The 25694-nt window shown below is 41.1% G+C and overlaps 1 protein-coding gene across 2 annotated transcripts; it reads right to left on the bottom strand.

Moving 5' to 3' along the window:
* Nucleotides 1–831: 831 nt before the first annotated feature.
* Nucleotides 832–24085, bottom strand: TGS1 (trimethylguanosine synthase 1). Of its 2 annotated transcripts, XM_030499333.1 has the most exons (13): nt 23865–24085; nt 22826–22890; nt 20872–21044; nt 18458–19286; nt 16913–17030; nt 15885–15971; nt 14626–14797; nt 12539–12881; nt 11501–11671; nt 10456–10599; nt 8897–9113; nt 7687–7765; nt 832–1124 (listed from the first exon to the last, which is right to left on the bottom strand). In XM_030499333.1, the coding sequence occupies exons 1-13, from the start codon at nt 23960–23962 to the stop codon at nt 1008–1010; spliced, it is 2613 nt and encodes an 870-aa protein (XP_030355193.1). In that variant the 5' UTR covers nt 23963–24085; the 3' UTR covers nt 832–1007. The 2 variants fall into 2 exon arrangements, with proteins under 2 accessions (XP_030355193.1, XP_030355202.1); XM_030499342.1 differs by lacking the exon at nt 10456–10599.
* Nucleotides 24086–25694: the final 1609 nt, after the last annotated feature.

Raw genomic sequence — 25694 nt, forward strand, 5'->3', positions numbered from 1 at the left:
TTTCAGCGTCCTGCTGCACTCCAAGCAGAGGAGAAGCAGCACTAATTTACTGTCTTAGAAACTATATTCCTACATTCTTACCTCAAAACCAGGCTCAAAATTGATCTTGGGCATTTCCTACAAGTGCATTTCAGTGAGAGCACCATATCGGTGCCTCAGACGCTTCTCGCCTGCCTCCTTTTCAGCTTGGAGAAGTGCCCAAAAGCCACTCTTCCCCTCACAAGACCCCGAATAGGAGCAGAAAGCCCTCACCAGGGACAGCTGGGCTCCCTCTGCCCTCCCTGAAGCCTGTGCAAGGGACCCAGAAGTTCTCAAAAAGAGGGGGCACACATCCAGGTAGGAGATTTCTTCAAAGTATCTTCGTAATGAAGAGGACTGGAAAAAATTAAGTAACAAAAGTCAGATGGTAGAGCTCTGCACAAACATGCCTTGCTCTCCCCGTGCTGCAAAAATCCAGAGTACTCACTGTAAGAAACATGTGGACCTTCATCCTACAAAGAAAACCTGAAAGGGTTTCCCAGTGAGCATGGAGCCAGAGAGGTGAACTGGAGCTAGCCTCTGGCAGTGTTCCTGACCATCTAGTTCCACCTGATGTTCAGATGCTTCTGTTTCTCAAGCACAGACAGCAGTTCTTGACACACAACAGCTTTCAGGATATTCTTTTTGACCCTCTGAACGTTAAAACCAGAGCAAGTACAGAAGTAGCACATGTGAGAGTTGCAAAGAAATCCTGAACTCCCCTTCAACTGGTTGGACTTGAACCTTGCAAGACTGCATTTCACGGAGATCTTTTTTTTCCCCCCTGTATTCACAGCTCCTCTACATTTAAAATTCTGTCAACATTATTATAAAACATTTATTGACAGTAGCAATAAACAGAACAAATTTCTGTAAACAAAAATTAAAGCGGAAAATGGCTCTAAGTCATTTTTGACCAGCCAGCTGTACAAAAAGCTTAAGCAAAGCAGCAGTCAGGAAGGTTGGGTTTGGAAGAATCCACACTGAGTTCAGGAGATGTCATGCCTTATTAAATCACCAAAATAAGCTGTTATTGTCTTCAGTTTGTTATTGAGAAAATTTTGCTCTATTTCAACTTTGCCTCCTGGTCCTGCTAAGGAAGCCACCTGAAAAACAAAGCACAGGAAGTAAATCAATCAATGCACAGGAGAAGAGGCAATTCTTTTATTCACATGAAATACCACATAAAACACGTCTTTGCTGTGTTAATACTAGTGACAATGTTCCTTGGCACCTGATGCCTCTGGTCCTCTTTCTGCATCTCATTTTACTTGTAGAAGTGGTTTGTGGCTTTCTTATGACTAAAAAATCCCCCTCGCCCCAAGCCACTAAAATAAGAGGACTTCAGAACTACAGACAAATACCTATCACTTCACATGCTGTGCTGAAGTGAGAGATGCTAGACTGCAGTTTGCAGGGTACTTGCTGTTGAGACACCCAGCTGCAGCAAAATAACAGGCTTTTCAGAAATCTGTGCTTTGCAGGTGTCAAAATCCCAAGTTTAGGGGGAAGAGTAAAACCAAATCCTGGAATTAGGAATCATAAAGGTTGCACTGAAGAGTGTGTGTGGGCGAAACAACCCAAACAAAACCAACCCCCAAATCCCAAACAGGCAGAGAAGCTCATAAATGATGATTGCAGTATTTTGTTGTTGCTATTGCAAAGCTGTTGTGTGCACTGGAGTCCCAGGCAGTGTTGAGGCTGCGGGCAGCTGAGTAACTGCCAGCAGGGAGGGCCCATCAGGCAGTGCTGGTCCCAGCTCTCGTGTTTACGATCACTGGAGTGAGAATTTCACTGTTCATGCTCTGCTGACTGAGGCCGGTGCACATCTTTAATGCTTAATGATTTCAGACAGAGAACGTTCTGCAGCGGACTTTGCATTTTGGACTGGAGCAAGCAATACTCTCTCCTTTCCTGTTCCTACTCATGATGCGTCAGTACAACCCCTTTGAGGCACGACAGCCATACAGGCTGCCAATTTTTCACCAGGACAGACTGCACAGACAGAAAGAAGAGAACACCACTAAAATTGAGCACTGACTGCTTTACCACCACACCATCATGGACCCCAAGGACCTGTGCTGCAGTGGGGTCCCTGCTCCACAGCCAGTTCTGCTCCATGACACTGTTTTCCCCACCTGCTGCAGGAAAACTATTTCTGTAGTTCCCCATGCAGGGAAACTTCCTGGGCAGACAAAGCAATCAAGGTCTACAAGTCTGCAGTGGATTGTAAATGATCTTTAAACCAAGAAGTCTGTGATGTTAGCAGCTGGAACTTAAAAGTTCAGGTTGCATTATTAACAATTCTAAATTCCTTTGAGATTTGACTCTGTAGCACAGGTTTAAATATAAACATACTGAACTTCCTCTATTTTAGTGTAAGTAAAAAAACAGCCTACCATAATGAAGAAATAACAGATTATCTAAATTATACTTTGAACCTTTATTGACTTGCCCAGAAAATTACCACCATTATGTAAATCAAGCATTTACTCTTCTGTTTTTACGTTTGGGTTTTTTTCCCCTCCCTTTTCATTCTTTTGTTTCTGCAGACAAAAACAAAAGCATGAGTGGTTTCTTCATCCTTCAGTTTAATGGTAATAGGAAAAAAATCTCCATGTTCTTGTCAAAGAGGAACCTGCCAATTAAGTAAAAAAGCAGAGCCTGGCTGACTTATGAATAGCACAAGAATCCAAAATCGGCAAGTGATCAGGAATGTTAATTTTACAACTTATCTTTTCTTACTTGAGATCCAAAAAGCAGTTAACACTGTGGGGCGATCCATTTGTTTTTTCTAGGAAGACGTTAAGTTTGTACTTTTACTTTATTGTGCACAAAAGCTGGAATGTCCTTTCTAGAAAGTGTTACAGGCTTTGCATTTTATAGCTGAAGTTGTTTAAGTATTCTAAAATATTAATTGGACTAGTCTACTTAATATAAGAATACTGGAATTACTGTCTCAAAGTTACGTACTCCCGCTTTCAGGGCACGATTTGTGTCACTAGCACATCTAAGTACGACTAATGCACTGACATTAGACACAAGCATTTACTAAATATTTCTCTTAGAAGACCATCTAAAGCAAAATCCTTCATCAGTAACGTAGGCAAGTAACACAGCAGTAAGCTGCTCCTCTGCAGAGGGGTGACATCTACCAAGGACACCTGAGAAGTTACATATGCTGTCTCTAGTCTCTATGTGTTAAATCCAGGATAACTAAGACTAATTTCAAACAACTACTAAAGGTATTTGATAAACCCAAAGGTGACAAAAATCTAAACAAACATATGGGTGTAAGCCCCGCGGGGACGGATCCGGCTCTGCACACTCCTCAACACCCCCGATATTCAGGGGCGAGAAACGCAAATCCTCTATGATGAAGCTTATTTGTAAATCGCTGGAGGTTGCAAATTTAATTACGTAGGACTTGCCAACTTTTCCTTGGAAGGGCGCAGTCAACCCTGATTGTGTAACGAGCGAAAACTGGCACACATCAAGCTTCAGAAAGGTGCCAGCTTGGCAGAGGGATGCCCTATAAAAATAACAGCAGGTTGAGGAACAATGCTTTGAGAAAAGCAAAAGTGCTCACCTGTTTTTGGGAATACCAACACACATCTCCTGTTTTTGCAGTGAACTACAATGGTGAATAGGGAAAGGCTTCTTAATTTCTTTTAAAAAACAAACTAGTCCAAAATTTGGCTATTTTGCATTTTCCTGTACAAATACGACGATTCCCTGCTGGCAACTCTCCGCATCCTGCTTTGATCTTTAGCCCAAACTCATGTACTCAAGTGGGCAGATATTGCCTCCTTTGCTGTTTGGGGTTAATTCTGCATGTGCCACACACCTTCCCAGCAAGGTCAAAGGATGCAGCTTCGGTTAAGGCCTCCCTGCATCCTTCTCACCTGGATGCTTCACCCTTCAGTTCAGCAGCTGCTCATGGAAATAGTCCACAGCTACAGACATAGCCACAGGGCATTAAGAATGTAGCCAGCAAGTTTGGTCTCGAGCTTAAAATAGCAGATATGAGAAAAGAAATATGAAAAGAGAAACGAACACGGAAGATTCCTTCAGGAGGACAAGTTGCTTACAGTGCAAACTTGCTTTATATTGTTCAGCTGTATTTTTAATCTCAAGTTTTCCTGCTGGCCTCACAGGTTCATTTCCATCATACTGAATTTCCTTTAGTAAAGTAACTTACTATCTGTTCCAGCCACCAACTAAGGTAACTGTGGATAAAAAGTTTATCATGATTTACTTTTCTGGGTATGAGAAAAACTATAAACCAAAATGTTTTCAGGTAGCACTCTTCAAAATGTACAGGTCTGCAGGTGAATTATGCCACTGCCACGGTGGTGCTGCCACCCTCTGACAGGCCAGAAATTATTTATTTATTTATTAAACTTGAAGTAGACAAACTACAATTCCATATTCAAGTGCTATGAGATTTAGGAAGATTGAAGTCCAGAAGTGCCGCTCTGCCTTGGTGTAAGCTGGGGCGTCTTCTGGCGTTTATCAAGGACAGAGAACAGATGTGAGTTTAAAACAGGCTGCTTAAAAGCTGCCATTATGAACATGATAATCACAGCTGAAGTGTACACAATTATGTTCACTTAGAAATGATCAGCCTGCAAAACACATCAACCCAGAGCTGACCTGCCAACTTTCCTAATAGCCAAGCATCTTAAAAATACAATAAAATTAATCTGAGCTCATCTCCTGGCCACTCACTCCCTGCTTTGCTCATTGTTATATTTACTCCTAAACCAGATATGACATTGCCTGGCAGGTCCCATGTGGCTAGGTCGTCAGTCTAAAATTATAGCTAAATGAATGGGGCCAGTGGCAATTCTACTAGTCAGCCTCCCATTAAATTTCTTGTTTCAGAGAGGTTATCATATATTCTTTTATTAAACTGACCTCTCTGGTGTGATTTTCTGTTCTCTGGATGACACCAGACAGAATTAAAATAAATTAGTTTTACCCATCTTTACACTCCTGTCACTGACCAGTCATTTGTAACAACGGACTTTCACAACCAGAAACACAGCAAACATCTTCCCATCTAGGCACTAGATCTGAAGACAGAATAAGTCTCCAGTGTCTAACTCTAGATTCTCTCAAAATGGATGACAAGTATGAGGTGGGAACAAAGGCAAGAAAATAAGAATATCTGCATGATGTGTATTCTTTGTATGACTATTAAGGTTAAGAGCACTTTGCTTAATTCTGGGGTCAGGGAATCACTCTACACACTCAACAAGGAACAAAAGGTAATTTGTATCTTCTGGCAGTATTTGGAATATAAACCATGTCTGACACACCAAACATTTAGGACAGCAAAAGATCCAACAACAGTGAAATTTCACTAAATTAGGCATAGCTATCACAAACAACAAAAAAACCCCGAACACCCACCTCCAAATCCCCCAAATCCCAAGGAATCTACCCAATTTATAAAGTTTTGCACCAGTCATCAAATTTTCAAACAGTAAAGATGCACACAAAGTTTTCAATACAAAACCAGGAAGACTTTTCTAACTCAAAAAGATAGCTCTCAAATTGAATAATAACCAGGCATTTTACTCTCAGAATCATCTTCAATTAGCAAAGTCACTTGTATCCTGTCTTAAGAGTAGACTAATATTCTTCAAATAGATTTGCTTGCTCTGCTCTAAAGGTCATAAAGATTGAAATGTTATCTGAAAACTGGCCTCAATTATCCTGCTGTTTTGACAGACTAATATGCAACCCAAAATCAAAACTTGCACTACTGTATGCTCAAGATATTAAATATTCAACAGTTCCAGCAGCTTAAAATCAGAAAAACTTAAAGATAATCCCATGGTAAATAGATATATGTCTAAGATTGTCTTTTTGCTAAAAGACAAAAATCTGTTTCTGAATTAAGCCACCATCTGTAAATTTGTGCAATATGAATGTCTGCAAAGAACGGTGAAGCAGTTTAGGATAACCACTATGGCACAACACATTATGTGGACAGTTTACCATCCACGGCCAGGATAAGCAATAAACTCCCAATTCCTCATGGCTGGTTTGCTGCTCCCTCTCGAGGCAGAAGTACAGAAGTTCGCTTCTCCTCTTGCACCTGAACTCACTGAATTTTGCATGGAATTCAAAGAACCCCATCTCTCTCTACAAGACTAACCCACGCAGAAAAGGCCGAGCCTGCAGACATAACAAGCACTGTTTTTAAAATAAAACCATGTAGGACAAGGTTGGATGTCTTGTCTACCAAGGAGGCAACGAACGCTGAGTCCTCCGACACAGCTAAGTCAAGGTCTGCTACTACCTGCTTTCATACTAGCAGCAGTATCCCTATTCTGTGTTAGTTATCTAACTGTAAAAAGAACATATTTTCCACTAAATTTGCACACTTTAACTAAAGGTTAAACAGTATTTTTACTGTAAGGTTGCTTCTAACTGGCCAGGCGTTTATTTCCATTTTTGCCTGAGATCCACTGTCAGACAAGCAAATTTGCACTGATACATTGGCTTACAGTCAGTATAAACATCTTCACAGAGGTTTGCAATGACAATTAAGTCAGCTTCTAAATCAGTTTTAATTGACAAAGCACACGACCATACCTCAGTTTTACATTCAAGCCAGTCAATGAGAGACAAGAAGCCAAGTACTTAAGTTTTAACAGCTACCACCTTACACTTTAAGTATGTTACACCACCTATTCCAGGAGCTAAGCAATCTCTGAAAGCCTTACATATGTGTACAAGCACACAAAGTTAATTTCTGAGGACACAAAAGAGACAAATCTTACATGCCTGAGAAACATTATCACAAATCAAACTTAGGTTTTAACTTTCCATTTGAATCTAAGGCATCAGATAATTTGTTCAACAAATACTGCTTTATCCAAGTTATTCACTTTTCAGGTATTAATCTCCTGCACAAAATGTTTAAGATTTACTTCATCAAGCTTTTATAGGCCCCTTGAGTTTATGGACTACATTTATAAACCAAGCAACATCACCACACCCTAGCAGTGGTGTCCACAGGCCTTTGCCAAAGGTAGTTGTTGCAGCAGAAGTATCCTATATGGTCCATAAGAAAAGTAAGATGGATGAGAACTGTGGGCAAAACCATGAACAAACTGAGAAGACAACTGTCTACATTAACCATTAAGGAACTCTGATGATAAATCTTCCTTTCTGGAGATTCACAGCCCTGGAAGTGTAGTCACAGTAACTTCAGAAACATCATTCTTGAATATAGTCAGAGATGAACGCAGCCAAACCCACAACCAGTCTCCCATGGATCAGAGAATGCGCTAAGGTCACATTTGGGATGGCCATGTTTGACACATCTCTGTTCACACAGGATTAAGACTACATTTCCCTAAACAGTGGGCTAGGTTCACATTCTCTTTCCCCACTCAGATCATCAACCTTTAAGTTTTTGTTCTTCTTTATGAAGGAACAGCATCAAAACCATGGAAATAATCTACTACTCTGATTTCTAAAGATATCTAAAGTATTGCAAGCACAAATCACTCAAGGTTTGAACTTCAAACAAAGACAAAACCCCAACACATGCAGCTAAACAGAAGTTTTAAGCTTGTGCTTATACTACCTATGTTTTAAGCCAGCTGAGCTTTTTTCTAATTACCAAGCCCCTATCCAGTAACACACCTGGTCAATATCAGCATTCCGAGGTAGAAAAAACACAATATTGTTGGTGATCTTCTTGGAGAGCCTGAAAATTTCAAATGTAGAAGCCAGTAAAGGAAAAACCAAGAATGGGGAAGGAGAAGTTGTTTTATATTAATTCATTTTAAAAGTATGTCCCAAATTCAGTTATTATGGAATTAAATTATAGTTATTCTTCCGGGTATGTGTTAGATACGCTTCAGAAATGCAGAAACCAGTACTGTCTAAATGCAGAAAATCTATTTCATCATTATTGCCCCAGAAAATAGAAAAAAGCCAACCTCACTTTTAAAGTTAACTGAGCTACAGAGATGTATTTGAGAAATTCGAATGTAGTTTATAGCTAGTACATTGGTTTGATATTTGTTTTCTAATCCATTTCATGGAATATGTCTCACGCATCCACACAAACAGTTCCTTACCCTTACAAACATGGCTACATTTCAGCCAAAAAGGAAACAACTAAGATTATTTTTTGGGGAAAAAACCATCACACTTCGTATTTGATGAAACTATTATGCTAACACCTACCCAGATGAATGAGTGCTCAATACCACTGTTAAGAAGTCTGGAATTTTATACATTACTTGAAGGGTTAACATGTTGCTTGCACTTTTCTGTGATTTCCCAAGTCATAGGCAGATGCTATGATTGAGAAGTTTGAGTAAGACATGTAAATTAAGATATACCTTTTATAAATCAATTAAAAAGTGGTATTAATGACAAAGTCATACCTCATGTAATTATTACCTATATATACATACCACACGGCTACTTCACTACTTCAGGGTATTTTAATAAGATAATATAAAAAAGTTAAAACTGCTGAATTAATGCTTTAATAAACTACTAAGATTCTCTAAATGATTTTTTACTTTTAAGAATAACTCTTCACAATTTTTTAAATTAAAAAAAATAGTATTTTTATTATAATTTTAGGTGGTCACTCATAGAATAGTCTGGGTTGGAAGTGACCTTCAAAGGTCATCTAGTCCAATCCCCCGTCATATAGCTCAGGTTGGACAGGAGGACTAAACAAATGCAGCACATCAGGGACTTCAGCTGCTGGTCATATCATCCCCAGTCAGCCAACCGGATGTGCAAGGCCCATGTCAAGAGAAGGAGCGGAAGAAAGAGAAAACTGCTCATAAATGACTGAAAATCACCCCAACATGTAACTTTGAAAGGATATCCATCTGGGCAAATCATGGTTTTGATATCGAAGATTTCAGCAGTGGCGTAGTCAGGCCCCCCCCAGGGCGGGCTGAGGAACACAACATCTGCTTTCAGGTCAGCAGCCAGCACCATGAAGTCTCCACACACAAATTCTATCTGATCCGCCACGCCGTATACCTCAGCATTGTTGCGTGCAAGATTGAGCTTCTCAGGATCAATATCAATAGCAATCACTGCAAACCAAGGGAAACAAAAACACAAGTTAACATGAACTGCAAATGCCACATGACCACCAGAAGGATGTTTTCAGAAGGAAGGTGTTCTTCTGCAGCTGCCAGGTACAAGTCACGTCTATAATCTACTATTGTGCAGTGAGGACTACTTCAGTTTTGTTGGTCATAGTAGACATGAAGCAACAGCTCCTTAGAAGGGAAGGACCCGCCCTTGTGTGGCAGCAGCAGAAGCTCCACCAAGAGCAGAACTGCTGCATTTACAAACCAACAAGGGAAGCCACTCAGCAAAGACTGGGAAGGCTCAGCTGCTATTGCAAAGCTGGGAAGCTTTAGCTTTTGGCCATTATACATCTACTACCATGACAATCCTCCATCTCAACTCAAGTAGTGGACAGGTTGTCCGCTTTATCTTAGGCTGTCTGCCTAGGAGAGGAAGTCTTTCTTGCTTCAGTCTTTGCAGGAGCCTGACAATGGTGTCAATTAGAAACTTACTCTTCTCCTTTCTTAAACATTTATCTGTGGCTGGTAAGACTGTACTGAAAACTGAGTAAAAAAAACCAATAACCCAACAGCACAAGAGAGATGATACAAGGGCAGTACATAATCACAGAAATAAAAATTTAGCCAGGAAATACAAAAAGCTAAGTGAAATTCATAAAATATTTCTAGAATGGATCATAGCCTACCAAATTGAATGCAGTAGAAACTACCATTTGTCTTGCTCTGAAATTACTAAGAAGCATTAGATGAGTTGGTATTTTACTGGAGTGTTTGATGAATACCAAGTAGTCAGTGTTTTTACAGAAGCACTCTCAATCTTCCACTGCAATTTCATTAGCTGGCAACAGGAACTTAGACTAATATTAAGTTGTTATCATCACTTTTCCGTATTTGCTTCTGCTGCACCTGCACACGATCCCATTCAAGTGTTTTAAGCACTATTCGCACATAACCTGTTTTTGAGTACACAGACTTGGTGTAACAATTGGAAAAAGCAGCAGCTTTGTGGCATCTCTGCAGTCACCACTGCAAAGAGAACTCAACCTTTACACCTTTACCAGCACTCTTCAGAGCTTCTGACAGACTAGTTACTATGCCATGTAAAAATAACTTTGACTAGTACAACACAAATCCAAGTCTGACTTAAAATAGAAAAGCAGTTTTATAGGTCCTTTTTAAAAACAGGAAGCTTGTATTTAAGTCCGATGAAGCAAAAAAGCCCCTATTGCTTCAGAAGCACTGAAAAAAGGGAATAAAAAGCAGCGAACAAAGTGCATACCCCAATTTTTAGGGAAAAAGATTGAAGAAACAAAATAATGTGCTAAATAGAACATCTGTTTACCTCTTTTTGAGGTCAATGCAAACTGAATAGCATTTCCTCCGACCCCACAGAATGCATCCACTATGATATCGCAGCTGAATGACTGACTAACACGGACAGCAATATGCTCAGCTATTTTCTCAGGAGTAACAGAAAACCAACCCTCTGCAAAGGAAAAGAAGAAGTGTATTTTCATTTCTTATTCCAAGGTCACCTAAATTAAAACCAAACAAACAACACACACAACTGAAGGTTTAGTGCTAATCCCAACAATTTTGGTTTAGTGCATTCGACCAGGAAATACAGGCTTTGAAGATGATAAACTCAGGTCACTCCAGCAATTTGCTAAGCAAACAAAGTCTCACTGAAGCAAACAGACATGCCCAAATCTCAGCAAATGCTTTGTTGAACATGTTGCTGAGGATCCTGGCTTATCAAGGACAAGTCCACTGAGACAGCTACAAAAAGCTTCATACAGCACAACTACACTTTGTAACAAATAAAACCAGATACATATCCTCTCTTATCCAACGTTATTTTCTTTACAGCAATGCCTGGTCTGCCAAATAATCTACATGTTTATGTGAGAGAGCATTAGAAGTGAAAGGCTTACAAAACCAGCATACCCCAGATAAAAAGAAGCAGTAATCCTAATCCTTTTTTACCTAAAAATTTATGATTTGGAAGTGGTTTCCATGTAAGCATGGAAAAAAGTAACTTTGAAAGTGACTGCTGAAAGTCAGAACAAAACTAGACCCACCAGCATATTTGGAAGTTTCACAAAATTATTTTATAAAATATAGAAACAGAAAAATGTCATTGAGTTTCTGAAAAAGATCAAGCATAATTTGGGTACAGTATGATTGGCAAACATGAGGACTAATGCAAACAGGGGTGTCCCATGCTCTACTGAAGTCCAAGACTTCTGTTCACCTGACTGCTTGGCGATGTGTGCAAACACACACTCAGTAACACTCCTCTTATAAGAAAATCAGTATAAACTGCGAGAAATGCCACAGGCTTGGGTAGCTCTTATATCACTAAACACACTTCGTACTAAGCACACCTCTGTCCAGTTTAATTCCCTCATCAAACCGAGAGAACAGGCGGTAGCGTTGTGCCCAGTACTTGATGAGCTCCGGATCAGCAGCAATCTCGGCAGGTATAGCTCCCAGTGCAATTTTGTTCCTTCTCTTTTTTTTCTCCTTCTTCTTTGTGGTAATTTTTTCATCTACATCTGGAAGACACTGCAAAAGTTAACAGTCACTGTTCTTGTAGGCTAGGAATGTAACCTATAGGTAGGTGAGAGTTAAGATGCAAGATGCTCATATTTAAAAACACTGTTAAATGTCCTTTACTGCTGTTTGCCAGATTATGCAGATTAGTGGTTTAAATTAAAAAAGAGCATCCTCTATTTCAAGGGAACAGTGTTACCTGACAGGTATCAGTCACGGTCCTAAATAATACCTTAGGTGAAGAGCCTTAACAGGCTAGCCATCATCTTCAACTGATGTTAATAAACTCTACATAGTGAGCAAACAAGTGGATTAGAGACCAATTTAATGCCCTTATATAAATAAGGAATAAGAACCAATCTAGATAAGAGTTTTACAGTAGAAATCTAACATAATTGAATTACTGTAGGAAGGATTAAACTATATGTAGAAACCTGAATAATCCTGTTTTCCTTCGTTTACAGTGTTTAATAGAAAAGTTCATAACACAGGTTTTTCCCTCCCCCCTAGAAAATAATTTCAACACATGCTCCCCAAAGCTCAGCAATGTGCATCTGAGAACTCCAAACCTGACTGTCTGTACATCTACATGGAGTTAATACCCTCATCCTTACAGGGAAAAAAAGGTGTGAATTGGAGACCTGTTAGATCACATCCAAGATCAACCATGACTCTTTATCTATAAAGAAATATTGCCAATATTAAAAACACTTCCGCTAGCACAGCTCTCAACTGACTTCATTAACCCTTGGACTTACTGAGTGTCTTTGAACAAACAGAATAAACAAATCCCAAATTACAGCACTGTGTGGTAAGGCAGCAGTAAGTCCACTGCCAACTCATTTCCAGTTTGTAGGAAATTGATGTACCTTGGCTGACGTCCTCTGTCTCCGCCCGGAGATAATCGGGAATATCCAGAGAAACTAGCTGCCGCTGCTCCTGCCTCCCCGCACCCTGGCCACTGGAGCTGCTTGCTGCAGCCTCCTGTGCTTCCTCCTCAAGGTCACCCCCTTCAGGTTCCATGAGGGACACACTGGAAGACAGTGGCTCTTGGTTTTCAGCACTCAGCATCGCAGCCTGTACAGGGGTAGCGCTTTCCAGATCCTCCGAGTCGCTGCTCGTGGACAATGCCTCCATTTTGCCCTGAGCTGAGGCTGCCTGGGACGTGGCTTCCTCTCCAGGTTTACTAACCCGCTTTAGGAACTCTTCCACCTGCAATTGCCAAATATCACAGATGATTAGATGGTGCTGTTAACCAGCTATCAAGAGCTCAGCTTAAGCCTTACAGTTCAAAAGCACCTGCCCTGCAGGAACTCTCTGCCATATGTATTTTGAAAAAAAGTAAAATATCCAGAGTCAAAACATTCAGGAAGTCACCAACTGAGCTCCCTTTTTACACCATTTGGAAACAAGTTATCTTTGGGAACTAGATACCAGCTATTCACAAAAGGGAAACTCCATAAAAATTGACTGATAAATATATGTCCTAGTTTAGGCTGGGATAGGGTTAATTCTCCCCCTAGTAGCCGGCGCAGTGCTGTGTTTCAGCTTTAGTCTGAGAGCAATGCTGACAACACACTGATGTTTCAGTTGTTGCTGAGTAGCACCTACCCTGAGCAAGGACTTTTCAGTCTCTTATGCTCTGCCAATGACGAGGCACATAAGAAGCGAGGAGAGAGCAGAGACAGGACACCTGACCCAAACTAGCCAAAGGGGTATTCCATACCACAGCACATCACGCCCAGTATATAAACTGGGGGAAATTGGCTGGGAGGGACCGATGACTGCTCGGGGACAGGCTGGGTATCAGTCAGTGGGTGGTGAGCAATTGTAATATGCATCACTTGTGTTTTCTGATTTTTTATTTCTCCTTTTTTTGTTATTCATTATTATAATTATTGTTATTGTTATTTTTTCCATTATTATTTTATTTTACTTCAATTATTAAACAGTTCGTATCTCAACCTGTGGGTTTTACATTCTTCCAGTTTTCCTCCCCATCCTGTCTGTGTGTAAATCATTCGCAAGTAATATCTGAAATACAGTCAGACTTGCCACAGCACAGGTGACCAAGACTACTACTTTTTAGTTCACTACCTTTTCTCTGATCTGCAGCCAGAGAAGCTGTACTCTGCCTTTTAGGTTAGCATCAACAGGTAAAATTACCTTCATATATTGGTTTCCTCATCTGCAAGACGTACCAAACAGTACATGTACTGAAGGATTCTGCTGCACAGCAGACATCTCCACATCATATCCTAACCAACACGCAGACGATAGTCCATACTCTTAAAAGGCATTCGCAGGTACTCACTTTTACATTACAGTTGCTCTAAGTGACACTAGGCCTGGGGCAGTTCCTTAGCAGAAAGTCTGAGGAAATGTATGACTTTTTTTCCTTCACACAACTAAAGTTGCCCCAGAACTATGCTGGTCTCAGGTACAAGATGGCAATGGTCGAGCTTTTCTTTTGATCAAAAATCATAGCAGTGGGACTGGAGTTCTGAGGTAACAGATTTTAAAGAGACTCAACTCAGAAAAACCTACAGCGAACAATTTTTTCTACTCATTACTAATTTCTGAGATTAAAAAAAAGCATAAGGTTATAGGTAAAAATAAATGCAGGTAGAGGTGTAAGCAAAAATGTTGATACAAATTACTAAGAACACAGAGTTACATAAATCACACTAACCTATACAAACATTTTTCTCTCCCTGCTGAAATGCCAGCACTAACAAATGCTCCCACGTGCCTTTTAAAAATCAGAGATACCGCTAGTAACTACAGAAACCTACACACACCTCTAAAGGAATGATGCACCCAGATGTTAGGAATGACCTTCACATAACTTCGCCATTAAGCTCAAAATTCTCTTGATAGACTGCCAAGAATAGACCAATATACTAAAGGAGCAGATAAATCTACGAATTACAGCAACACTAAGAATTAAACCTACCTTCTTCAAAGTTTTATTTTTTTTGCAAGACGTTTCAGATTCCTCTGTAAAGAAGATGTGTGTGTTTTTGCTCTTCCTTGGTTTACGCATATCCAAGAATCTGGACTTGAGTTTCGCTTTTTTCTCCAAGTACTGCACACTTCGGTGGGTGAAATCGGGAATTCCACCATACCTGAAATTGAAAAACACCAAAGAAACACCTTAGTTGGTTAATTTTCAACCTGGAAGATTTTACATGAATGTTGACATCTACAGAAGATGATTTAAACTGAAATATTTCTTTACAAGATATTTGCTCTGCTCTTAAAATATATGTCACCATATGTAGCAGCAAAACAATGCACCTTCATGAAAACTTTTAAATATTTTTATGTGAAAATGTTTACCCAAATTGGTTTTAGATTGCTTTTTTTTCTTCTAATACATGTATAACTTCAGATAGAAATGATTTCCCAGACCAGCCTAAAGAATAGGAAACAAAAAAATGTCTTGATTACTAGAACAAAGCATCTCTTTGGTGGCTGTAAAGAACATCCAAAAGAGCTACTTCTGTCTCCTGGCAAATGTAATTAAAGAAAAAAAAGGAAATAGGGGCAATTCACCGAAAATAGTTTTTATAAAGTAGAACAAAGACTGTCAACTACAAAACACGCTTGTCTGAAGCATAAATATACATATATATATCTATAAAAAAAACAGACACACTAAACAACTTGCATCCTTCAGAAGCACTAGACCTAAGCTACAGTCTACCTGTGCCCTATGACATTACTTTTACAGCACTGACCACCATATCTTTAGGTCATACCACCAAAAAAGAAATTTCACTTGTCAGCACCCTGGCAACACTTCATTAGTATAGAAACATTTTACTTGTATAAAGCAACCTCATTCCAATATGAAACAGCTATAAATTATGATGTAAGCTCACAGACTCCAAACTGAGAAGAGCCTTTACACTCTTAATTTAAGTAGCTGACTGGACATTTAACATTTATGCAACTGCAAGTATCTTGCGAGTTACACTTCTGTTTCAAAGCACTTTCCTTGTTTTTTAATTAGTCTCTCTAACTTTGCATCTCTCTAACTTTGCATCTCTCTCTAGCCAGAGGATGACAGTTTTATTAAGAGCAGAGACTAACTTTGGGAATATCTTCAAAAGTTTAATAAAATGGAAATGGAGATGAATGGTCCATTTCAATAACAACAAGAAAGCTGACTTGCTATGAAGAAACCCCGAGTTCCTTATAAGCAATTACTTTTGTCCTGTGCCGCACTTAAAACCCAAAACAGAGCAGGTTTCCTCAGGATGTTCCATTGGGTTCTCATCCACATCCAGTTCATGGCTAGGAAAAAATGCAGATGACAAAAGTTAGGTACTATAAAAAGCACCCTGATTTTACAGATGCACCACTAAAACTCATGTATTGAAAACATTTAAATGTGGGCTTCAGTATGTTCTTCCACACACTGCTGAAACCAAAACTTCTTTTGGGGTTTTTGCTGTTTGTTTTGGTTTTTTTTTAACCCTATTCTAGGCACATATGTCCTTCCATTGGGGTTATAACATTCCAAGTATTCCAAATTACCTCTAAAGTACTGAATATCAAGCCCTACATGGAACTGGAACTGGTGAAGACAGTGTTTATTTACCCTATTTCCAAATTGCCTTCAGCATCTATTATGTTATCTATATCGTTATCTATTATTAATGCTATGGCAACAGCCAAATATTAGAATGAAACTGAAGCTACATGATCAGCAGATAATGATTCCATCCATGCCTTCACCTTTGAGTTTGTAGATTTATTAGAGAGGAAGAGCCATCTCATCATCTTTGAGGCTATAAAGTTTTAGAAAATTAAAGAGACTGTAACAAGGCAGAGCTCGGCTATTTTATGATTGCCATAGCACTGAGCATTTTACTGGCAGCATAAAATACAATTGAATAACAGAAATTATTTACTATCATTCTTGTATTGTCTACACAAGTTAGACCTAGGTAAACAAGTTGTCCTAGCCAATTTAACAATCTCGTATACTTCAGTGACACAAGAATAGTACCATCACCTTCCACAGTCACCGAGGCTGTACATTGTTTTCATAAAGCAATAGAAGAAATATCCACTGCTTGTTACCAGGTAAAGTGATAAGCAATGATGGAAGACTTGTTCTGTACTGAAGTTTTAACTCACAATCTCAATCAAACAAATAGTTAGTATAAATCAGGAGGCTTCTGGACTTCGGCTTCTTGAAATAAAAAGTGCATCTAAATTTCCTGACTTGCCTTCTCTTGATTTTGACATTTCTGTATTCAGGAGGCTCTTCATCCTCGTCTTCATCTTGGTCATGATGCACCAACTGTTCTTTGTCATTAGAGTTTGGGCTACATGACCCCTGTGAACCTGAAGATAGATTAGATAAGATCATACTTTCCTGTCCCCAAAGTATGTCTGCAGCTACAATTAGGTTGTTGTGCCTCATTTGTCAGATTCAGGTATGTACAAGTGGCAAACATGTATATCTTTACCTGTCTTTAAGGGACAACATACCAATACAAGCTTCCAGTATCAGTTACACTGTAGAGTTAATAAACTTAAGTAAGACCAACTTCAAATTATCTCAAGCTCTCCAAGAAAAATGCCAACAAGGTACAAATTCAAAACAGTTTCTTCCCTGGGGGTATATTTTGTTTTCATTTTATTAACTATGCAAAGATATTCACATACATTTAATGAAACATTCCAGCACTCATTTCTTGTTGAAAAGGAGATTTTCCTTTCACCTCTCCGACTCTAACTCTGCTGTAGGATCCAGATGGGACCACACCTGCTTCTTCCTTCCTTAGAAGGTCGCTAGCAGCAGAGTCAGAGTTCCCACCAAACTGAACTCCCAAGCTGCTGACACTTAACTCACATGCTTCATCCCTCCCCCTAGTAGGAGAAACCATCCAAAAGCCATGAAAGACAACACACTGCTGCTTACAGTAAACACTAGCAGGAAGAACTGGCAGGCAAATGACATAGTGCTCTCCCTTCTCTGTGCAACCTGGCCTAGTGGAAGGTACCCCCGCCTGTGGCAGAGGAGTTGGAACTAAATGATGTTTAAAGTCTTTTCCTACCCAGACCATTCTACGATTCTAAGAAAAACATCTTCAGCTCAGTCTTTGTACCTCCTTCACAGATGCTCTTTCTGTGGTGTAAGGCACAGCCACTGGCTTTTACCATAAGACTAGCTACAAATACTAGCTCACTGCCTAATTGATAACTTAATGCTGGAAAGGACCTCTGGAAGACATCTGATCCATAGTAACATGTTACACCAAAACAAGAGTTTATTTTCCAGTATGGCATTTTTTAGATGGAAGGCAAAAATCCTTCCAACCCCAGAATTGCAGAGCTATCTTTCTCTGAAAAAGCTGATCTTAAAATTTGTCAGAATCATGAGAACATCAACCTGAGTTTTGATCCATTTTAGGCTATCAGTGAGAAAAGACAAATCAGCTGAATGACACAGCTGAATGAATTACAATACCAAGATAAATAAATATGCACTAGCAGTGCCCTCTCATCACTTCAAGTAGTACATCTGAAGATTTATGAGGTACATGTTCTATTATAACAACTTGTGGCTCAAGAACACATTCAATATACAGGTTAGAGAGGATCATTCAGAAAAGCAGAAGGAAGAGAAAGGAACTAAGTATGCAATCGTTCCACAAAATACTTGATTAATTTTTTAAAAATGGCATAATACCAACAGGCCCTTGTTTCTTATATATAATTATATAAAGAAATGCTAGTAGAGTCAGTTTTAGCTGATTTTGTATTACCTGATTGCTTAATACTTTTATTTTCACTAGATGCACTTCTTTTCCTGGTTCCTCCATCACAGGGCTCCTCCCGGCTTCCACTGTCAGATGAATTATGCTCTTGAGGATACTGGTGGGAAGCTGTGCTGCTCTGCTCCACTTTCTCTGAATTCAGGTTTAAATTACAAATCCCAGAGATTATTTCACTGTGGGGCTCGGCACTCGAAGGGAGTGATTCCTCACTTCTGGTGTTAGAGGGAGACAGCTCCAAGCTCAGCATGTCGCTGTGTTCAGCCCCTGGACTAACCAAGTCCACTACCGTCTCCTGGGTAACCGCATTAGCTTCCACGCTGTCACCATGTAAGCTCTCAGTACTCCATCCTTGACTTGTCCAGTACTGAAACTGTTCCCAGTAATACCAGTACAGTTCACTATAATGCTGCTCCCACTCTTCCCTTGTATCCGGACTATTCCAAGGCTCAGAGGCTGTGGTGGTCTCAGATGATGAGACCTCTTGATGCTTCTCCAGCCAACTTTGCCAAAGAAGGCCCTCTCCGTACTCGCTCCAGTACTTCTCCCATTTTTCTTTAAGTTCACTGGGTAAAGTCTCATTTGCAAGACTTTCTGAACTTTCACAGTTCCCTTCACTTACAATCTGAGGTTTGCTGTTCGTCTCACACTGCTCTGTAGCTTGGGCCAGATCACCAGAAACGGACTGGATACGATCGCCATAAGCTTGATCCCGGCATTCCTGTCCCATTTTATCCTCATGTTTTTGCTGTACCTCTTTTTTCTTCTTTTTCTTTTTCATAATCTTCATGTTACTTCTCTTTCTATAATTTTCTGTTGCCTAAAATATAATGGAAAAAATGCTTAGAAGTCCATAATGCATATGCAGTCTTTTCTTGTCCTCCCTCCAAGCACATTTCTGTTGTAATCCTCCCTCTCACTGCAACCCTGCTGCTAAGCTTTCTCCCCACAAAAGGTTGCGGGGTTTATGGGTCTGATAGGGCCCTGCTGCATGACCTTGGCTGACATTTCTGTGGAAGTTGTGAAAAAGAGCTGTGACAAAGTCTACAGAAAGATAACACAAAAGAAAGGCAGGATCACAGACAGAAGTGGAGCTGCTGAGAGGGAAACCATTAGTAGCTCAAGGATTCAGAAGGGGAGACATCAACATGAAACACTATAAAATCCTAAGGGGAGGTTGGTCGGGAACTGAGGGGTCACTGGGTTAGCTCAGCAGTAAAACAGTATCTCAGTAATATCAAAGAGCTGTTTTAGGCTGACATGGATACCGACCCTTACCGTTGCCAGATATCTGCCTGGCCAGCAAACACTGTTCAGATGTCTTATTAGGGTAGTGAACGTATAATGCTCAGCTTAACAGAATGTTAAATCATTGCTATATTTTGGTGCTTCTAAAAAAAAAAGGGGGGGGGGGGGGGGGAAGCATCACTTTATACTCATAAGCTCTGTAAATCCTGCAGCTGCATCTCTGTATGTCCAAAGATGGACTGACCCAAAAGAGGGGTGTAATATTCTTCCCATCCCATACTGATCTCCAAGTTGGTTAACAGAAAGATAAAGAAAGAGCCTCCTCTCCAAACAGGTGGTCCTTTTATTTGTGCAATACACCCATTTCACTTGTTACAAAAACTCAGACTACTACAGTTGTCTAGTAGACAGAAACCTGTTACTGAAAGGAAACACTAAGATAACTTACTAGTTTCATCAACAACTCCACTTGTCTCAGTAGGGCTTCCTGTGCTTACAGATAAAAACAAAATAAAAACATCCAAGAACAGCAAGTTTTTCAATCAGATGAATCTGTCAATTTTTTTCCATAAACTGCCAAATTAAATTTGGCAGGTAAGAAGGTGGTGGTGATGAGGGACTACAACTCACATGGGCAAAAGACTGCAAATGTACAGATACTACTGCAAATATCCCATCAGCTGCAATACCTGCTTTTGTTGCATTGACAAATGCATAAGGTGGACTGTAAAAAGTTAGGTTCACAGAGCTGGCATTAAGCTCTCATCCACATCCATCATAATTCCATGTTAACACACACAATGCAAATCAGGTCAGAACCTGTGAAAGCATGTGCTCAGATTGGAGTGTACTGGTTGCCCTGGTGCAGAGCATCAACGTTTCCGTGGCTGTTCTAAACTAGCTCTCTCTAGTTGCAAGAGCAGTATAGATATAGAAGCATAAGGCACAGCTTGACCCTGTTCAGTCAAACTGGCAGGTGGATTTCAGAAACCACAGACCACAGTGCTGTATGTTGGTACAAGTACATGAGGCAGGCAGCTCAAAGGCAGCTCAGATCATTTCCATGAACTGCAGTCCCCAAAATAACCGAGAGCAGACGTATCCCTATGTCTGGAAACACAAAGCGAACAGAACAAATAACGCACATAAATATTTACCACAAAGCCCCTGTGGGCTGACTGCCCACCAAACTGAAGAGGCAATCCCATGCTCTTCATAAGCTCAGCCTCTGAGTCTAGTTCAACTTCTTCCAGGTCCAGAGCATGATTAGTATCCACCTTCAATGTGGATACATTGGGACAACGGTTCTCCTCAGATGGTTGTTCATCCCCTATTAAGAAATTATATTAAGTGAATACAAATCTGGTTCTCAACGCCTCAATGCCCACAAAAAATAGTAGATCTGCCTCTTAAGCTTCCTTTTCCGTTTAAAACTTTCCTCATAAATACCTCCATTTCTGCATAACTATCAGTAGGTAGCCAAAACATTGCACTGGGTCTGGCTGGGATGGAGATAGCTTTCTTCATAGCAGCCTCTAAGGGTGCTGTGTTTGGGATTTGTGGCTAGAACAGCGTGGGCAGCACACCCATGTTTTGGCTACTGCTGAGCAGTGACTGCACAGCCTTATAAGCTTCTCTTTTCCACAGTGAGTATGCTGTGGTGGGCAAGAGATCAGGAGGGGATACAGGTGGGACTGCTGGCCCAAACTAGCTGAAAGGATAATCCATACCATACAATCTGATGTGCAGTAATAGAAACCGGGGTAGAGGGTGTGGGTGCTTGGGGTCGACCCACCACAAACATTCACCTCAATAACGTGCAGAGCAAACTACAATGATGCCCAGCAAACAACACAAAAATTAGTATTGTGAAAAGAAATTCTTTACAGGAGTTCTTTTGGCATGTATCACAGCAAACCTGAAATCCCAGAAACCGTCAGGTTGGTTATAAAACTTTCAAAACCACACTAACGATGAAAATATGATTTTACAAAAATGTAATGTGTGAATTACAGAACTTCATTATCTCAGTAGTAACTGATCAGCTATTGAACCACTGCTTGCACATCTATCAAATTTTTAAGCAACATCATATGAACATAAAATGACATCTACCGCTGAGAAAGTAGGAACTGGATACTGATGGAAACCATGAAATACAAAACCTCTCGACACAGTTGATAAAACTGAAACATCTCAGATTTTTTTGTCACGATCCATTTACTGCCAAATTATCACACAGCACAAGACCCTTCTGGTTTTAACTGATTACTCACCACAATTCACCCACATATGCAGAAAACCAAGGTTTACATTCTCCTTCTTCACTCCTCTCACATTGTGTACATCTAATCTGTGCTACTAATCATCAGCCTCTATGGACATTCCTTTCTGTTTAGACTTCTTCCTTTCAAATCAAGCTATTATATGATGCTGAAGCTAGCATGACAGCAAAGGCAAAAACAGATACCGAAAGAACTATTTTCCAAATTCCCTACATATGCCTATCTGGAAGATGGAGCAAAGGAATAGCGTTGAATTTGCCAGAGCATGCACCATGATCATTCGTAAAATACAAGCATGCCAAGGGAGATACTTACTCTTCTCGTCCTCCTCACGATTCCTAGTGTAAACATAAATCATAATTCTCCCCATCACTACTACTGCTTCTTCTCTGCTTCTGGCCCATCAGATTAACCAGCAACAGCTAATATCCTAGGCTGGGGTAGAGGCAGCAGGACAGTGCTGCTCCCAAGCAAACATCCAGGATCCGCAGACACTCCGTTATATAAATAAGTTTGAGTTAGTTCAAATTATGATTTAAGAGCAGGTCAGGGACTTGTCAACTGACCTGCTCTATGCACCAGATGGAGGTTATGTGAGGTAGTAAGTCTGTCTGGACAGGAATAAGCACTGCACCTGGTCTGACACAAACTTCCACATTGAGACTATGGTGACTTGAAAGCTACGCAAGTACGAAGATATTATTCACATCTATCCCCATAACAAAAGTACTGAAGAATAAGTCAGAAATAAGAACATAAGTAGCCACAGATGACTCACTTCAAGTATGGCACACATCACATCACACAGTAGATTTTATTACCTTACCTGTACTGTCATTGTCATCTTTGACATAAAATCCTTTTAATCCCAGTTTATACAATTTTCGATCTCTGTAAAAATGAAGACAGACATTGATGCAGAGGGTCATGCTTAAAACTTTTTTTTTTTTTTTTTTTTACAGTAAAAACAATCATTCAGGGGAAATAAACTCTGCAAGGATGTGGTGAAGTCCCCATTGCTGGAGGTTTCAAGACGTGGCTGGACAGGGTGCTAAATAACCTCCTCTAGGCTCCATTTCCCAGGAAAGGCTGGACCAGATGACCCTTCCCGGTCCCTTCCCACCTGGGCTGCCTAATGACTCTAAACACATGGAACAAAGTAAAATATTAAAAAGGCAACACTTTAAAGCCCGATGGGAAATCCTACATGAGAGATGTTCAGAAAATGCTGTTGCTATGCAGAATACCCCGGAATTACATTTTGGGCGCACAAAAGCTTCTGCTTAAGTAGCATTTAACGTCTCCAGCCCCAAACTGCAACTATTTCAGACATCACCCAATGCTGAAAGCGCCTTATCTCCGCAAATGCTGCCATAACACCGAGTATATTTGACATCAAAAGCCCCGGTAACAGCCACAGCCTCTTCTCTCCAATGACGCACAGACGACAGACGCCCGCGAGCAGCATCTCCCCCCCCTGCGCTGAGAAACCTGGCCCTCCTCTCTGGCTCGGGTGGGCTCCGGGGCCCTCCGCGCCCCTTTGGGGAATGGAGAAGGGGACGGTGGCACCCGGCGGCGGGAGAGAAAGTGGGGAGCGCTCGGGCCGAGCGCCCCACAGCCGCAGCCCCCGCCGAGGACAAGAGCGCGGCCCGGGAGGGAGCGGGCTCCGACCGAAGGGACCGCTGCTGCCCGCCGGGCTGTGTCCGCTCCGGCAGGGGCTCCCCGCAGGAACCAGCGTTTGGGTGCATCCTTCCCAGCTAAACACAACCTGTAGAAACCTTTTTGTGCACGGCCACGGCAGCACGACCCTTCCCCGCACCTCCCCAGCGGAAACATCCACCGTACACGGGGGTACCGCTACTCACTCGACGAAGGCGCGGGAGCAGAAGCAGAAGATGCTGCAGGCGGGGCCGGCCCGCAGCAGCAGCTCCGCCACCAGCCGCCCGCGGAGGTCCTGCACCATCCCTGCGGGAAGAACCACGCCGCGGAACCGACCCACCGCTGCCTTCCGCCGGAACTGCCGGGAGCGCCGAGCCCGCCCCGAGCCCGCTCGGCTGCGGCCGAGGGGGCGGGCCGAGCCGCGCTGAGCCGTGCCGCCTGGCGGGGGCGCCTGCTGGGGTCTCCGCTGCCCGGGCAGCTGGACCCGAATGGGTATCGCAGGGTAGCTGGGGGTGCTTGTGTAAGGGCAGCCGTAGTGATGGGACTTGTGCCTCCAGTGACTCCCTACGAGCAGTATTGACATCTTGAGGGTGGGGAGAAAGGAGGGGTGGAAAGGACATCGTAAAAAAAATCATCAACAAAAGATATCCTAGGAAAAAACTGGCCAAACCGGGAGAGGAAGGCAGGAGCAGAAAGCCTGAGCAGAGTGTGTTGGTGTAGTGATTGGAGCAGAAGTAACAGGAGAAATTAAAATGAGGAGAGAATGGGGACAGGGTGGACAGAGAGATTTGAAGACAAAGGGGAATTAGATTGTATCTTTGTGTCTGCTGCAGAGACCTTATATGATGATGCAAAAGGTTTGAGAGCTCTCCTGTATAAAACACTGAGCGATGCAGCGTTCAGCTCTACTTAGATTATTCAGAGCTTATGCATAAAATGATCCATTAGAAAACCATCCTAGACATCACTGGGATGGGAGTTACCAGATAATAATTATGGACTTTGTGATCTCTTCTTACCTGCCAGCCTGCCGCCTGGACATTGGGAGGGCATTAGAAGGAAGTGTACCATACTTGCCTGTCCTGCTTTTAGGTCCTCTGCAAGGTGTTTGCTTCTGGCAAGCTGCGATACTGGGCTTTATGTTAGCTACATTCAGCACATGATGTGCTGCGTGGTTTGCCTGCTGTGCTCATTCTGTTTGCATCAGTACATTTTGGGTAACAAGGCCATACAGCCTCATGAGGATGCAAGATGTCCTCAGGATTTGTAAGTTGTTTCATGTAGGAAATGCGCAAAGAGGAGATTGGAGGCAGAAGGACTGACCATTCAGGTGACAGTAACACAACTACCATCCAACAATTAATTCTATCCACTTACAAAAAAAAATCTGAAATTTAATTGTATCCTGAGTCATGAACCATCTCACATCTGATATAACCAAAAATAATAAATGCCATCATTAGTCAGGACTTGTATATATCTATCATTCAAGTAATTAAATACTTTAGAAATATAGGGGAAGATTATACCAGTTTTAAAACTTGTATGGGTATAACTGTCTGCAAGTAGGATTCTTATATCACTTTAATATTTCAAAACTGAAAGCGCAGTAAAATAAAAATCTCTCAACAAAAATTTTTAGCAACAGCGAAATGCTGAGTGTATAAAAGATGAACTGTGAATTGCAAAATATTTTGAGAATTCTTATACTCGTCTTTTTAAGGAAACAATACTACATTTCAAGTGAAATGCAGAGAATACTTCTGTGTAAGAACTAGGTGGCTGTTCTTTTATAATATCCAAGTCCAATATCCTGCAGCCACCAGCAGGTAAGGCTAGACATATGTGGGAATGCTTTCTAATACTCTTCCATTCACCAGCCATCTGCAGCTGATGACATATGGTTTCTGTCTGTTTAGCAAGACATTGGGTTACTGGTCCGCACTTTCTCTGGACCCATCACCTAGCAGCGAATTGCACAGGTCTATCAGCTGTTGCATGAGAAGTCACCTTTTCCATTTTGAATGTGACTTCTC

Source organism: Strigops habroptila, chromosome 1 (assembly GCF_004027225.2).
Source record: "Strigops habroptila isolate Jane chromosome 1, bStrHab1.2.pri, whole genome shotgun sequence".
In the NCBI taxonomy this organism is placed as follows: Eukaryota; Metazoa; Chordata; class Aves; order Psittaciformes; family Psittacidae; genus Strigops; species Strigops habroptila.

What these genes read in the sequence shown, in the direction of transcription:
- TGS1 (XM_030499333.1), bottom strand. Translation starts at nt 23,962, where the DNA reads ATGGTGCAGGACCTCCGCGGGCGGCTGGTGGCGGAGCTGCTGCTGCGG. An exon ending in AAAATAAAACTTTGAAGAAG is followed by an intron (nt 12,882 to 14,625) that starts GTAGGTTTAATT and finishes TGGCAATTGCAG; the next exon opens with GTGGAAGAGTTCCTAAAGCG. An exon ending in ACCATGATTTGCCCAGATGG is followed by an intron (nt 7,766 to 8,896) that starts ATATCCTTTCAA and finishes ACTGGCTTCTAC; the next exon opens with ATTTGAAATTTTCAGGCTCT.